Below are 15,005 nucleotides of genomic sequence, written 5' to 3'. Positions count from 1 at the left end.
ATATCAATGGGAAGAGGATAACCAGGGAAAGAGTAGGACCCATTAGGGACCAAGGGGGAAATTTGTGGGTGGAGCCAGAGGACATTGGTAGGGTGTTGAACGAATACTTCACATCTGTCTTCACCCAAGAGAATGAGGATGTAGATATGGAACTTAGAGAGAGAGTCTGTGAGGTTCTTGAGCAAATTGTCATAGGGAGTGACAAGGTATTGGAGCTTTTGGAAGGCATAAAAGTGGACAAATCTCCAGGTCCAGACGATTTGTGTCCCAGGATGCTGTGGGAGGCGAGGGTGGAGATTGCAGGGGCTCTGACCCTAATTTTTAATGCCTCTCTGGCCATGGGGGAGGTGCCAGAGGACTGGAGAACAGCTAATGTGGTCCCACTATTTAAGAAAGGTTGTAGAGATAAGCCAGGGAACTACAGACCAGTGAGTCTCACGTCAGTGGTAGGGAAATTATTGGAGAAAATTCTGAAGGAGGGTATCTATCTCCACTTGGAGAGGCAAAATTTGATTAGGAATAGTCAGCATAGCTTTGTCAGAGGGAGGTCATGCCTAACAAATTTGATTGAATTTTTTGAGCATGTGACCAGGTATGTAGATGAGGGTAGTGCAGTTGATGTAGTTTACATGGATTTCAGCAAAGCCTTTGACAAAGTCCCACATGTGAGACTTATCAAGAAGGCAAATGCACATGGGATACAAGGTAACTTGATAAGGTGGATTCAAAATTGGCTTCGCTGTGGGAGACAGAGAGTGATGACAGACGGCTGTTTTAGTGACTGGAAGCCAGTGTCCAGTGGCGTACCACAGGGATCTGTGCTAGGTCCCCTATTGTTTGACATTTATATAAATGACATAGATGACTATATGGGGGGTAGGATCAGTAAGTTCGCGGATGACACAAAGATTGGCCGAGTGGTTAACAGTGAGGTGGAGTGTCTTAGGTTACAGGAAGATATAGACGGGATGGTCAAATGGGCAGAAAAGTGGCAGATGGAATTTAATGCTAAAAAGTGTGAGGTGATACACTTTGGAAGGAGTAATGTGACACGGAAGCATTCAATGAATGGCCTGACACTGGGAAGTTCTGAGGAACAAAAGGACCTTGGCGTGTTTGTCCATAGATCTCTGAAGGCAGAAGGGCAGGTTAATAGGGTGGTGAAAAAGGCATATGGGACACTTGCCTTTATCAATCGAGGCATAGATTACAAAAGCAGGGAGGTCATGTTGGAGTTGTACAGAACTTTGGTGAGGCCACAGCTGGAGTACTGTGTGCAATTCTGGTCGCCACATTATAGGAAGGATGTGATTGCATTGGAGGGGGTGCAGAAGCGATTCACCAGGATGTTGCCTGGGATGGAACATTTAAGCTATGAAGAGAGGTTGGATAGACTTGGGTTGTTTTCGCTGGAGCAGAGAAGACTGAGGGGTGACCTGATCGAGGTGTACAAGATTATGAGGGGCATGGACAGGGTGGATAGGGAGCAGCTGTTCCCCTTAGTTGAAGGGTCAGTTACGAGGGGTGACAAGTTTAAGCTGAGGGGCGGGAGGTTTAAGGGGGATTTGAGGAAGAACTTTTTTACCCAGAGGGTGGTGATGGTCTGGAATGCCCTGCCTGAGAGGGTGGTAGAGGCGGGTTGCCTCACATCCTTTAAAAAGTACCTGGATGAGCACTTGGCACGTCATAACATTCAAGGCTATGGGCCAAGTGCTGGCAAATGGGATTAGGTGTTTTAAGGCATCGGTGCAGACTCGATGGGCCGAAGGGCCTCTTCTGCACTGTATTATTCTGTGATTCTGTGAATGTGGAGACCAAAACTGCACTCCAGATGTGGTCTCACCAAAACCCTGTACAATTGTGGCAATACTTTCTGATTCCTGTACTCCAATCCCCTTGCAATAAAGGCCAACATGGCATTTGCCTTCCTAATTGCTTGCATGTTAACTTCCTGTGTTCCTTGTACAAGTATACCCAGTTTCTTTGAACATCGACACAAGTTTCACACCTTTTAAAAAAAAATTCTGCTTTTCTATTCCTACAACCAAAGTGAATAACTTCACACTTCCATACATTATACTCCATATTGTTGCCCACTCTCTTAACCTGTCTGTATCTCTTTGCAGCCTCTGTGTCCTCCCCACAGCTTACCTTTCCACCTACCTTTGTATCATCAGCAAACTTAGATACAATACTCTCTATCTCTTCATTAGTATAGATTGTAAATAGCTGAGGCCCCAGCACTGATCCTTGCGGCACTCCACTATTTACTGCCTGCCAACTTGAAAATGCCCCATTTATGTCCACTCGTTGCTTCCAGCCCATTAACCAATCCTTTATCCATGCTAATATATTACCCCCAACTCCATGAGCCCTTATCTTTCCTGTTAACATTTTTTGTGGCACCTTATCAAATGCTTTTTGGAAATCCAGGTATACTACATCTACTGGTTCCCCTTTATGTACCCCCCTAGTTACATCCTCAAAAATCTCTAATAAATTTGTCAAACAGGATTTCCCTTTTGTAAAACCATGTTGACTTGTTCTAATCATGCAGCACATTTTTGGAATTAAATCAACTTTGTACATGGCACATTTGGCTCTGTCTGCTCATAAACCGAGTATCAGGGTGTCTTTCGAAGCCCAAGACTTCAGCACAGTTAGAACTGAATTTTTAAATGTTTATATTCATTTCCACTCACTTAGTTAAATTTTCATTGAGAACTTTTAAATGGATAGAATTATTGCAACTTACTGAACTTTCAGTTATTGTGACTGTGTAATGGCTACTTTCTGTATTTGTTCTGCAATGTGCTTGTTAGATCTGATTGATCCCGAATAACCATTGTGATTAGCACAGTCATAGAAACCAAGCATAAACTCTACATTTGTTTACTTATACAGATTCTAAAGTGTTTATTAGTAGAATATACTTCCCATGTACCACTGAGTTATAATGTTTATGTACTTATTTTGTAGGCGAATAAATTGGAACTAGCCTCAGATGAAAGCGATGCAAGTGACGATGAAGATGAGGAGAACATTGAGGATATATTAGCAGATGAGTTTATAGTAGAGGAGGAAGAAGTAGATGAAGAGGATGAAGATGTGAATGATGCCATTGACCGGATGAAAACTGAAATTGTAGAAAAGTATGACACAGATCAGGAGAGGATAGATGCAGTTCGGGTACATATATACCACTGAAATAGTGTTTACATCCTTTATTCTAATGAGGCAATTTTTACCTAAAACATCTGTCTTTCACATATGAATAATTATAACTGCTAGATTATATCGCAGCTATGATGAAAGCATTAATTAATTACATAGCTATAAGTATGTATTTTCGTAGACCTTCAAGGACAATATCTCTATCATATAGTTATAAGGTCAAAATCATGGAAAGTTTAATGAGATTCTCCTTACTATATAATTAAATATAAATGGAATAATCTAACAACTTTAATTTAAAGGCACCTTTACTGTTGGAATATTCTCATGTTGCTTCACAGTTAATGTAAAAAATAGCAAACAAAGGATTTTCATCTGAATGTGTAAATGCATATTAGACAGTGATAGCAACCCAGCAACCAGTCCCTTATAAAATTGTAAAATGAGCTGTCAGGTTGCTATCACCTGTTTTTCACCCTGCAATAATACTGAAAGTTATCCGCGTTATTTGAGATGCTAAAATGATAAAACTGAAGGGCAGGCATATAGAATTCTATTATTAGAAGAGTTAAGTTCGATGAAGTATTTCTTTTTATGGAGTATCATTATCCTCTGGAACAGAATACCAAGATCTGCGGTAGATATTGGATGTATTGTGTCATTTAAGAGGCAAGTTCCTAGATGAAGATGGCACTTCCATTAATAGAAGCTAATTTGTTAGGTAGCTGGGATGGTGACTGGTAATGGCCTATCGCAATCTTCATGAAACCTTAGAGAGTCGGAAAGGGATTTGGTAGTTATTTGTCTGTCTCAGGAAATTGTATGGTTAAAAGGTTGGGTAAATGGTGTACATGATTGCACTGTACATTGATGAAGCAGGCTTTTGTATACATGTTCATATGCAATAGATAACCCTATGCAGCTGTGTTTTAAGATGAAAGCCAGATTTCTGTGCTAAGTATAATTTCGTTATAACCACTTTGTTTTATAATTTCAGTTTCTCACTGCCTTCTATGCTGAAATAGTGAAAGGCAGGACTGTTCATATTAGCAATTTTTACAATAAACAAGATTACAAGATGAGGTGTCAGCCCTGGCTCAGTCGCAGCAGTCTCGCCTCTGATTCTGAGCTGTGGGCTCAAACCCCACTCTAGGACATAATCTAGAATGGAAATTTAGTGTAGTTTTAAATGAATGCTGCATTGTCAAGGAGCTGTCTTTTGGTTGCAACTGAGACTCAGTTTCAATTGTAATTAAAATATTTCATGGTACTATTCATCCTAATCGACATTTATCCCTCAACCAATATCATCAAAAACAAATTAACTAATCATTATCTCATTGCTGTTTGTGGGATCTTGCTGGGAACAAATTGACAGCCACGTTTCATCATCATCATCATCGTTTAGGCTGTGTTCATCCATTGTAGGATGTTACCCTCGTCACCCCTTTTTCATTTATCTCTCTATCTTGTTGTTCTCACCCCTGTAGTTCCTAAGTATGACATTATGTCATCTCTCCATCTTCTTCTCAGTCTCCCCCTTCTAATTTTTCCTGTTCTTGGCTGCCACCTCATTAGCCTTTTCATCCACCTGTTATCATTTCTTCGAGCAACATGCCCAGCTCATTTGGCTTCTTTTATCACGTTTGCTTACAAAATAGCACTGACTACACTTCAGAAATACTTCATTGGCTGTGAAGCACTTTAGGGTATCCTGATCAAAAATTATCTGAATCTTACTCATTTGTTAAATCTACGTAAGGAGAAAGATGAAGATTAAAAATCTTCATGAAATTCAATTGCCACCTTGGTTGTGCCATCTTCGGCATGACGTGCGCCCTTTGATTTTTACTGGCCTCATCAGAGTTTGTCTAACTGTACCAGGATTCTTTCTAATACATTGTTAATTGTTTCCCTAGCTCACTCTGGTTCATTTCTCTGCAGTATAAAGTGGTATAAAGCGTAATTGCTTTCAGGGTAAATGTTTGTTTGGTCATTTATAATTTTGTCCTGTAACTAATGATGCTTCTTGCATCAGCTTACTGCAACTCTCATGAATTGTTTGGCCTGGTCAGTTCACTTTCATCCTTTTTTAAAAGGTTTCCAAATTTGCACTAAATATCATGGATCTTTCAGAGTGAGAGAGGAATGCAGAAAATACCTGTTAACTCAGTCTCCATTGTCAGATGACTTTCAGAAGCACATTGCCTTCTCGAAACTCATGAAGCAGGTTGACCATTTAGTGGAATACTATCTTAGCTACAAAAATGTTCAAATTTGTTTCCTCCAGTTTGAGAGAGGATTCTGATTCTGCAAAGGTATACTGCATGGCAGATCAGGAATCTAGTGTGAGCAGGAAATACTCCCAGGGTATTCCAAGAAAGATGCACTGGCCACTCATGATTGGGGGAGGCATTATTCACTTCCAGTACCATGTGTAAGTCTGCTCTGCTGTCAAGCTTAGCAGTTGGTTCAATCCTTTTTGACACTGCATGCAGACAAATGACCATATCCACCAGTAGCAGGACCTGCACGTCCGCTTTGGAGATGAAACCTGCAATTGGTCTTTCCCAGACAGTCACTGCCAAAGATAATGCCCATACCAGTCCCTTGAGGCACAAAGACGGTCAGTAGCCAGCCACCCTGCAATTCACAAGCTTAGATGGCATCTAGAAGTTCACTGGTATTGATCGGTAATAGAAAAGAAAGAAAGACTTTCATTTATATAGCACCTTTCACAACCACTGGACACCTCAAAGTACTTCACAGCCAATGAAGTACTTTTTGAAGTGTTGTTACTGTTATAATACAGGAAATATAGCAGCCTATATGCACACAGCAAACTCCCACAAACAGCAATGTGATAATGACCAGATAATCTGTTTTTGTGATGTTGATTGAAGATAGATATTGGCCAGGATACTGGGGATAATAACTCCCCTGCTCTTCTTCGGAATAGTGCCATAGGATCTTTTACATTTACCTAAGCAAACAGATTGGGTCTTGGTCTAATGTCTCATCTGAAAGATGGCCCCTGCGACAATGCAGCACTCCCACAGCACTACACTGGAGTGTCAGCTTTGATTTTTGTGCTCAAACCCTGGAGTAGGGCTTGAACCCAAAACCTCATAACTCCGAAGTAAGAACGCTACCAAATGCACCACAGCTGCTGCTAGCAGCCACAGCTTAGTACATAACAGTACAAGAGGGAAGCACTTTAGAGAAACAACCAAGATTGCTTCCTTAAATGTTCCTTGCATTACACTGGGCAAATGACCATTGTCTTCACCAGCAAGTTATGATGCTTTTTCCATTTCTTTCTAATTACAGATGTATGGAAGCATTTTTTAAAAGCAGTAATTTAGGAGGAAACAGTTTTTTCATGGGTAAGGGTAACTGCAAGAGAGCGTGTAGTTATCCCATGATATTGATTTGTTTGGCTTACAAACTGTAAGAAATAACTTCATGGTTCAATGAAGAGTGCAGGACGGAATGCCAGGAGCAACACCATGCATACCTAAAGATGAGGTGTCAGCCTGGTGAAGCCACAATACAGGACTACTTATATGCCAAACAGCAGAAACAGCATGCAATAGACAGGGCTAAGTGAGCCCTCAACCAACAGATTAGATCTAAGCTCTGCAGTCCTGCCAAATCCAGTCGTGAATGGTGGTGGACAATTAAACAACTTACAGGATGAGGAGCCTCCACAAATATCCCCATCCTCAATGATGGTGGAGCCCAGAACATCAGTACAAAAGACAAGGCTGAAGCATTTGCATCCATCTTCAGTCAGAAGTGCCGAGTGGATGATCCATCTCGGCCTCCTCCTGAGGTCCCCAGCTTCACAGATGCCAGTTTTCAGCCAATTTGATTCACTCCACGTGACATCAAGAAACAGCTGAAGACATTGGATACTGCAAAGGCTATGGACCCTGACAATATTCCGGCAATAGTACTGAAGACATGCTCCAGAACTAGCTGCGCCCCTAGCCAAGCTGTTCCAGTACGTCTACCACACTGGCATCTACCCGGCAATGTGGAAAATTGCCCAAGTATGTCCAGTACATAAAAAGCAGGATAAATCCGCCTGGCCAATTACTGCCCTATCAGTCTACTTTCAATCATCAGCAAAGTGATGGAAGGGGTCATCGATATTGCTATCAAGTGGCACTTGCTCAGCAATAATAGATAATCTGCTCACTGACGCTCAGTTTGGGTTCTGCCAGACTGAGCTGCTGAGCTCATTACAGCCTTTGTCCAAACATGGACAAAAGAGCTGAACTCCAGAGGTGAGGTGAGAGTGACTGCCCTTGACAACAAAGCAGCATTTGACAGACTATGGCATCAAGGAGCCCTAGCAAAACTGGAGTCAATGGGAATCATACCTACCACAAAGGAAGATGGTTGTGGTTGCTGGAGGGCAATCACCTCAGTCCCAGGAAATCACTGCAAGAGTTCCTCAGGGTAGTGTCCTAGGTCCAACCATCTTCAGCTGCTTCATTAATAACCTTCCTTCCATCATAAGGTCAGAAGTGGAGATGTTCACTGATGATTGCACAATGTTCAGTACCAATCACGACTGCTCAGATACAGAATCAGCCTGTGTCCAGATGCAGCAAGATCTGGACAACATCCAGGCTTGGGCTGATAAGTGGCAAGTAACATTCACGCCACACAAGTGCCAGGCAATGACCATCTCAAACAAGAGAGAATCTAAACATCTCCCCTTGACATTCAATGGCATTACCACTGCTGAATCATCCACTATCAACATCCTGGGGGTTACATTGACCAGAAACTGAACTGAACCAGCTGCATAAATACTGTGGCTACAAGAGTAGGTCAGAGGCTGGGAATTCTGCAGCAAGTAACTCACCTCTGATTCCCCAATGTCTATCCAACATCTACAAGGCACAAGTCAGGAGAGTAAATGAATACTCTCCACTTGCCTGGATGGATACAGCTCCAACAACACTCAAGAAGTTCAACACCATCCAGGATATATTAACTGGCATAGTTTTAGTGTGAAAGGAATTGAGGGAGCAGAATTCTCGAGTTGCATTCAGGAGAACTTTTTTGCCCAGTATGTAGCAAGTGCAACAAGAGAGGGTGCAGTTTTAGACGTAGTTTTAGGAAATGAAGATGGGCAGGTAGAAGGAGTGGCAGTGGGAGAACATTTTGGCGGTAGTGATCATAATTCAGTCAGTTTTAACATAATTATGGAAAAGGACAGAGATAGAACAGGAGTTAGAGTTCTCAGTTGGGACAAGGCCAATATTACTAAACTGAGGAGTGATTTAGCGAAAATGGACTGGAAACAGCTACTTGAAAGTAAATCAGTGTCAGAGGAGTGGGAGGCATTCAAAGGGGAGATTCAAGGGGTTCAGAGTAAACATGTTCCCACAAAGAAAAAGGGTGAGACAGCCAAATCTAGAGCCCCATGGGTGTCTAGGAGCTTACAGGGTAAGAGAAGGCAGAAAAGGAAAGCTTATGTCTGAAACTGAGAACTCAATACTACAGAAAGCCGAGAGGAGTATAGAACGTGGAGGGGTGAAATCAAAAAGAAAATTAGGAAAGCAAAGAGAGGGCATGAAAGAATATTGGCAAGCAAAATCAAGGTGAACTCAAAGATGTCTTATCAATATATTAAGAATAAGAGGATAACTAAGGAGAGTGTACGGCCCATAAAAGAGCAAAAAGGTAACCTATGTGTAGGGGCGGAAGATGTTGGTATGGTTCTTAATGAATACTTTGCATCTGTCTTCACAAAAGAGGGGGATGATGCAGATATTGTAGTTGAGGAGGAGTGTGAAGTATTGGATGTGATAAACATAGGGAGAGAGGAAGTATTAATGGGACTAGAATTCTTGAAAGTTGATAAATCACCAGGGCCAGATGAAATGTATCCCAGGCTGTTAAAAGAAGCCAGAGAGGAAATAGCAGAAGATTTGACTATCATTTTTCAGTCCTCACTGGATACAGGTGTGGTGCTGGAGGATTGGAGAAGTGCTAACGTTGTACCTCTGTTTAAAAAGGGAGCGAGGGACAGACCGAATAATTACAGGCCAGTCAGTCTAACCTCAGGAGTGGGCAAATTATTGGAACCTTTTCTGAGAGATAGGTTAAACTGTCACTTAGAAAGGCACACATTAATCAAGGAGTCAGCATGGATTTGTTGAGGGAAGATCTTGTTTGACCAACTTGATCGAATTTGTTAAAGAAGTAACAAGGAAGATAGATGAGGGTAGTGCAGTTGATGTGGTCTACATGGATTTTAGCAAGGCTTTTGACAAGGTCCCACATGGCAGACTGGTTAAAAAAATAAAATCCCATGGGATCCAGGAAAATGCAGCAAGGTGGATACAAAATTGGCTCAGTGGCAGGAAACAAAGGGTAATTGATGACTGGTGTTTTCGCAACTGGAGGGCTGTTTCCAGTGGTGTTCCGCAGGGCTCAGTACTGGGTACCCTGCTTTTTGTGGTACTTATTTATTTAGCGATACAGCACTGAAACAGGCCCTTCGGCCCACCGAGTCTGTGCCGAACATCAACCACCCATTTATACTAATCCTACATTAATCCCATATTCCTACCACATCCCCACCTTCCCTCAATTCCCCTACCTATACTAGGGGCAATTTATAATGGCCAATTTACCTATCAACCTGCAGGTCTTTGGCTGTGGGAGGAAATCAGAGCACCCGGCGAAAACCCACACGGACACAGGAAGAACTTGCAAACTCCGCACAGGCAGTACCCAGAATCGAACCTGGGTCACTGGAGCTGTGAGGCTGTGGTGCTAACCATTGCGCCACTGTGCCGCCTGTATATACTAAAAATTTGGACGTAAATGTAGGGGGCATGCTCAAGAAGTTTGCAGACAACACAAAGATTGGCCTTGTCATAGATAGCGAGGAGGATAGCTGTAGGTTGCAGGAAGTATTGATGATCTGGTCAGATGGGCAAAAAAGTGGCAAATGGAATTCAACCCGGAGAAGTGTGAGGTGATGCATTTGGGGAGGTCAAACAAGGCAAAGGAATACACAATTAATGGGAAAATACTGGGAAGTGTAGAGGAACGGAGGGACCTTGAACCTTGGAGAAATCCCCAGGACCTGGCGGTTTCCATCCAAGGGTGTTAAAGGAAGTAGGGGACCATATTGTAGGTGCCCTAACTATAGTCTTTCAGAGTTCCCTAGATTCAGGAGTGGTCCCTCTGGATTGGAAAGTTGCACATGTCACTCCACTTTTTAAGAAGGATGAAAGGGGGAACCAAGGAAATTACAGACCAGTTAGCCTGACATCGGTGGTGGGCAAGTTGCTGGAGTCTATAATCAAAGATAGGGTGACTGAACACCTAGAAAAATTTCAGTTAATCAGGGACAGCCAGCATGGATTCAGGACGGGAAGATCATGCCTGACAAACCTCACTGAATTTTTTGAAGAGGTGACTAAGGTAGTGGACAGGGGAATGTCTATGGATGTTATTTATATGGACTTCCAGAAGGCATTTGATAAAGTCCCACATAAGAGACTGTTAACTAAGGTAGAAGCCCATAGAGCTGAGGGCAAATTATTGACATAGTTAGGAAGTTGGTTGAGTGGTCGGCGACAGAAAGTGGGGATAATGGGTAAGTACTCCGATTGGCAGGATGTGACTAGTGGTGTCCCGCAGGGATCTGTGTTGCGGCCTCAATTATTCACATTATTCATTAACGACTTGGATGATGGCATAGTAAGTCATATATCTAAATTTGCTGATGATGCAATGTTAGGCGGCATTGTAGACAGTCTAGATGATAGCATAAAATTGCAAGGAGATATTGACAGACTAGGTGAGTGGGCAAAACTGTGGCAGATGGATTTCAATGCGGGCAAGTGTGAGATTATCCATTTTGGACCAAAAAAGGATAGAGCAGGGTATTTTCTAAATGGGAAGAGGTTAAGTACAGTGAATGTCCAAAGAGACTTGGAGGTTCAGGTGCATAGATCTTTAAAATGCCATGAACAAGTGCAGAAAATAATCAAAAAGGCTAATGGAATGCTAGCCTTTATATCGAGAGGATTGGAGTATAAAGACACAGAGGTTATGCTGCCAGCTGTACAAAACCCTGGTTCGACCCCACTTGGAGTACTGTGAGCAGTTCTGGGCACCACACTTTAGGAAGGATATATTGGCCTTGGAGGGAGTGCAACGTAGGTTTACAAGAATGATACCTGGATTACAGGGGTTAAGTTACGAGGAGAGATTACACAAATTAGGCCTGTTTTCGCTAGAATTTAAAAGGTTAAGGGGTGATCTGATTGAAGTCTTCAAGATATTAACAGGAAAAGACAGGCTAGATAAAGATAAACTATTTCCAATGGTTGGAGATTCTAAAACTAGGGGCCATAGTCTAAAGATTAGGACCAGACCGTTCAGGAGATGTTAGGAAGCATTTCTTCATGCAAAGGGTGGTAGAGGTTTGGAACTCTCTCCCACAAACAGCAGTTGAAGCTAGAACAGTTGTTAATTTTAAATCTGAGGTAGATAGATTTTTGTTAAGTAAAGATATTAAGTTATATGGGCCAAAGGCAGGTATTTGGAGTTAGGCCGCGGATCAGCCATGATCTCATTGAATGGTGGGACAGACTCGAGGGGCTGAATGGCCTACTCCTGTTCCTATGTTCCGACGTTCATATGAATGTCCACAGATCCCTGAAGGTAACAGGACAGGTCGATAAGATGGTTAAGAAGGCAGATGGAATCCTTTCCTTTATTAACTGAGGTATAGAATATAAGAGCAGGGAGGTTATGCTGGAACTGTATAACTCATTGGTTAGGCCACAACTTGAGTACAGTGTGTAGTTCTGGCCACCTCATTACAGAAAGGATATAATTGCATTAGAGAGGGCACAGAGGAGATTTACGAGGATGTTGTCAGGACTGGAAAAATGCAGCTATGAGGAAAGATTGGATAGGCTGGGGTTGTTCTCCTTGGAACAGTGAAGGCTGAGGGGAGATCTGATTGAAATGTACAAAATTGTGAGGGGCCTGGACAGAATGGAGGTTAGGGGCTATTCACCTTAGCAGAGGGGTCAGTGACGAGGGGGCATAGATTTCAAGTGATTGGTAGAAAAATTAGAGGGGAGATGAGGAAAACTTTTTCATCCAGAGGGTGGTGGGGGTCTGGAACTCACTGCCTGAAAGGGTAGATGGGGCAGAAATCCTCAACTCATTCAAAAGGAGTCTGGATATGCACCTCAAGTGCCGTAATCTGCAGGGGTACGGACCAAATACTGGAAGGTGGGATTAGAATATGTGGATCGTTTTTCGGCCAAATGGCCTCTTTCTGTGCCTTAAACTTCCTATGATTCTATGAAAGAGCAGCCCACTTGTTTGGCACCCCATCCACCACCTTAAACATTCACCCCCTTCACCGCCAATGCACAGCGGTAGCAGTGTTCCATCTACAAGATGCACTGCAGCAACTCACCAAGGCTCCTTCGACAGCAACTTCCAAACCTGCAACCTCCACCACCTAGAAGTACAAGGGTAGTAGATGCACGGGAACACCGCCACCTGCAAGTTCCCCTCCAAGGCACACACCATCCTGACTTGGAATTATTTGGCCATTCCTTCACTGTCACTGGTTTAAAATCCTGGAACTCCCTTCCTAATAGCACTGTTGGTGTATCTACACCCCAAGGACTGCAGCAGTTCAAGAAGGCAGCACACCACCACCTTCTCAAGAGCAATTAGGGATGGGCAATAAATGCTGGCCTAGCCAGCAACGCCCACATCCAGTGAACGAATTTTAAAAAACACAGCATTATGCAAGTTCTTTGAAACCAATGATTCTGATCAGATCAGTTGTATCCCTCTACTGTGCAAGTTTGATGGAGATAAAAAAAGCAGATTAAAGGAATAGTTAAACAAGTACTTATAAGTTAGAATTATTCTGCTTTATGCTCAAACATCAGGTTATACCAAAGTTAGAGCATATTTCGTCTATGATCAGTTTGTATTTCTCAAATATCTTACTCATTTTTCTGATATCTGTATCTACATACAGATGACATTTACATGACATTTAGGAAGAACAGGAAGCTGGGAAAACATGGCTGTGTTAATTAATGATGGTATTAGCGCAATAGAGAGGAATGACCTAAGTTCAGGAAATCAGGATGTAGAAGTGGTTTGGGTAGAAATGATAAAGGCAAGAAGTTACTCGTGGGAGTGGTATACAGGTGCCCTAACAGTAACCACACGGTAGGACGGGGTATAAAAGAAGAAATAATGGGTGCTTCTCAGAAAGGTACGGCGATAATCATTGGGGATTTTAATCTACATAGAGACTGGAAAAATCAGATGGGCAAATGTAGCCTAGATGAGGAGTTCATAGAATGTTTTTGGGATAGTTTCTTAGAACAGCACGTTCTAGAGCCAACCAAAGACCCGACCTGGTATTGTGCAATGAGATAGGATTAATTGATGAAGGTGCCGCTAGGCAGCAGTGATCATGATATGATTGAATTTTACATTCAGTTTGAGGCAGAGAAAGAATGGGTCCAAGAATGGTATTATAAACTTAAATGAGGGCAATTTTGAGGGCATGAAAGCAGAGCTAGCTAAAGTGAACTGATAAATTAAGTTAAGGGATAGGTCAATGGAGATGTGGTGGCAGACATGTAAGGGGATATTTCAGAATACACAGAGTAGATAGATCCCAATGAGAAAGGAAAATTCCAAGAGGAGAACCCACCATTCGTGGTTAATTAAAAAAGTTAAAGATGGCACCAAAACTTAAAGAAAAAGCATATAATTGCGCAAAGATGGGTGGTAGGTCAGAAGATTGGACAAAATATAAAAACAGCAAAGAATGACTCTAAGGTTGATCAGATCCAACAGGCGGTAAAAAAGGCAAATGGTATGTTGGTCTTCATAGCAAGAGGATTTGAGTACAGGAGCAGGGATGTCTTGCTACAATTATACAGGGCCTTGGTGAGGCCACACCTGGAATATTGTGTGCAGTTTTGGTTTCCTTATCTGAGGAAGGATGTTCTTGCTATAGAGGGAGTACAGCAAAGGCTTACCAGGCTGATTCCTGGGATGGCGGGACTAACGTATGAGGAGAGATTGAGTCGGTTAGGATTATATTCGCAGGAGTTCAGAAAAGTGAGGGGGGATTTCATAGAAACCTATAAAATTCTAACAGGACTTGACAGGGTAGCTGCAGGAAGGATGTTCCCAGTGGTGGGGGAGTCCAGAACCAGGGGTCATAGTCTTAAGCATATGGGGTAAACCTTTCAGGACTGTGATGAGAAGTTTCTTCACCCAGAGAGTGGTGAGCCTGTGGAATTCGCTACCACAGAAAGCAGTTGAGGCCAGAACATTGTATGTTTTCAAGAAGGAATTAGATATAGCTCTTGGGTCTAAAAGGATCAAAGGGTATGGGACGAAAGCGGGAACAGGTTACTGAGTTGGATAATCAGCCATGATCATAATGAATGGCGGAGCAGGCTCGAAGGGCCGAATGGCCTACTCCTGCTCCTATTTTCTATGTTTCTAGGAGGAAAGATTTAGCATACAAAAGAAAGCTAGAAATATAAAATCAGATAGCAAGAGATTCTGTAGATATTTCAAAAAGGTAACAAAGTGAGCGTTGGTCCTATAGAAAATGAGACTGGGGAATTAATAAGGAAAAATAAGGAGATGGCAGATTTACAGAACAGGTATTTTGCATATGCCTTCACTATAGAGGATACAAGTAACATCCCAGAAATAGCTGTAAATCAGGAAATGTAAGGGAGGGAGGAACTCAAGAAAATTACAATCACCAGGAAAGT

General features: G+C 42.3%; 1 protein-coding gene across 5 annotated transcripts in view; it reads left to right on the top strand.

The window, feature by feature from the left end:
* The window catches only part of ak9 (adenylate kinase 9), a 455,773-nt gene that overhangs the window by 308,420 nt on the left and 132,348 nt on the right, over nucleotides 1-15,005 (top strand). For all 5 annotated transcript variants that reach the window (XM_068027233.1, XM_068027231.1, XM_068027230.1 and 2 more), the window contains one exon: nucleotides 2,980-3,189. In XM_068027233.1, the coding sequence (XP_067883334.1) occupies nucleotides 2,980-3,189 (210 nt within the window). The remainder of the gene's footprint in view (nucleotides 1-2,979; nucleotides 3,190-15,005) is intronic.

This window comes from Heterodontus francisci, chromosome 3 (genome assembly GCF_036365525.1).
Source record: "Heterodontus francisci isolate sHetFra1 chromosome 3, sHetFra1.hap1, whole genome shotgun sequence".
Classification (NCBI taxonomy): domain Eukaryota; kingdom Metazoa; phylum Chordata; class Chondrichthyes; order Heterodontiformes; family Heterodontidae; genus Heterodontus; species Heterodontus francisci.
The sequence above is the reverse complement of the archived record's forward strand: the minus strand, read 5'-3'. Positions and strand labels throughout refer to the sequence as shown.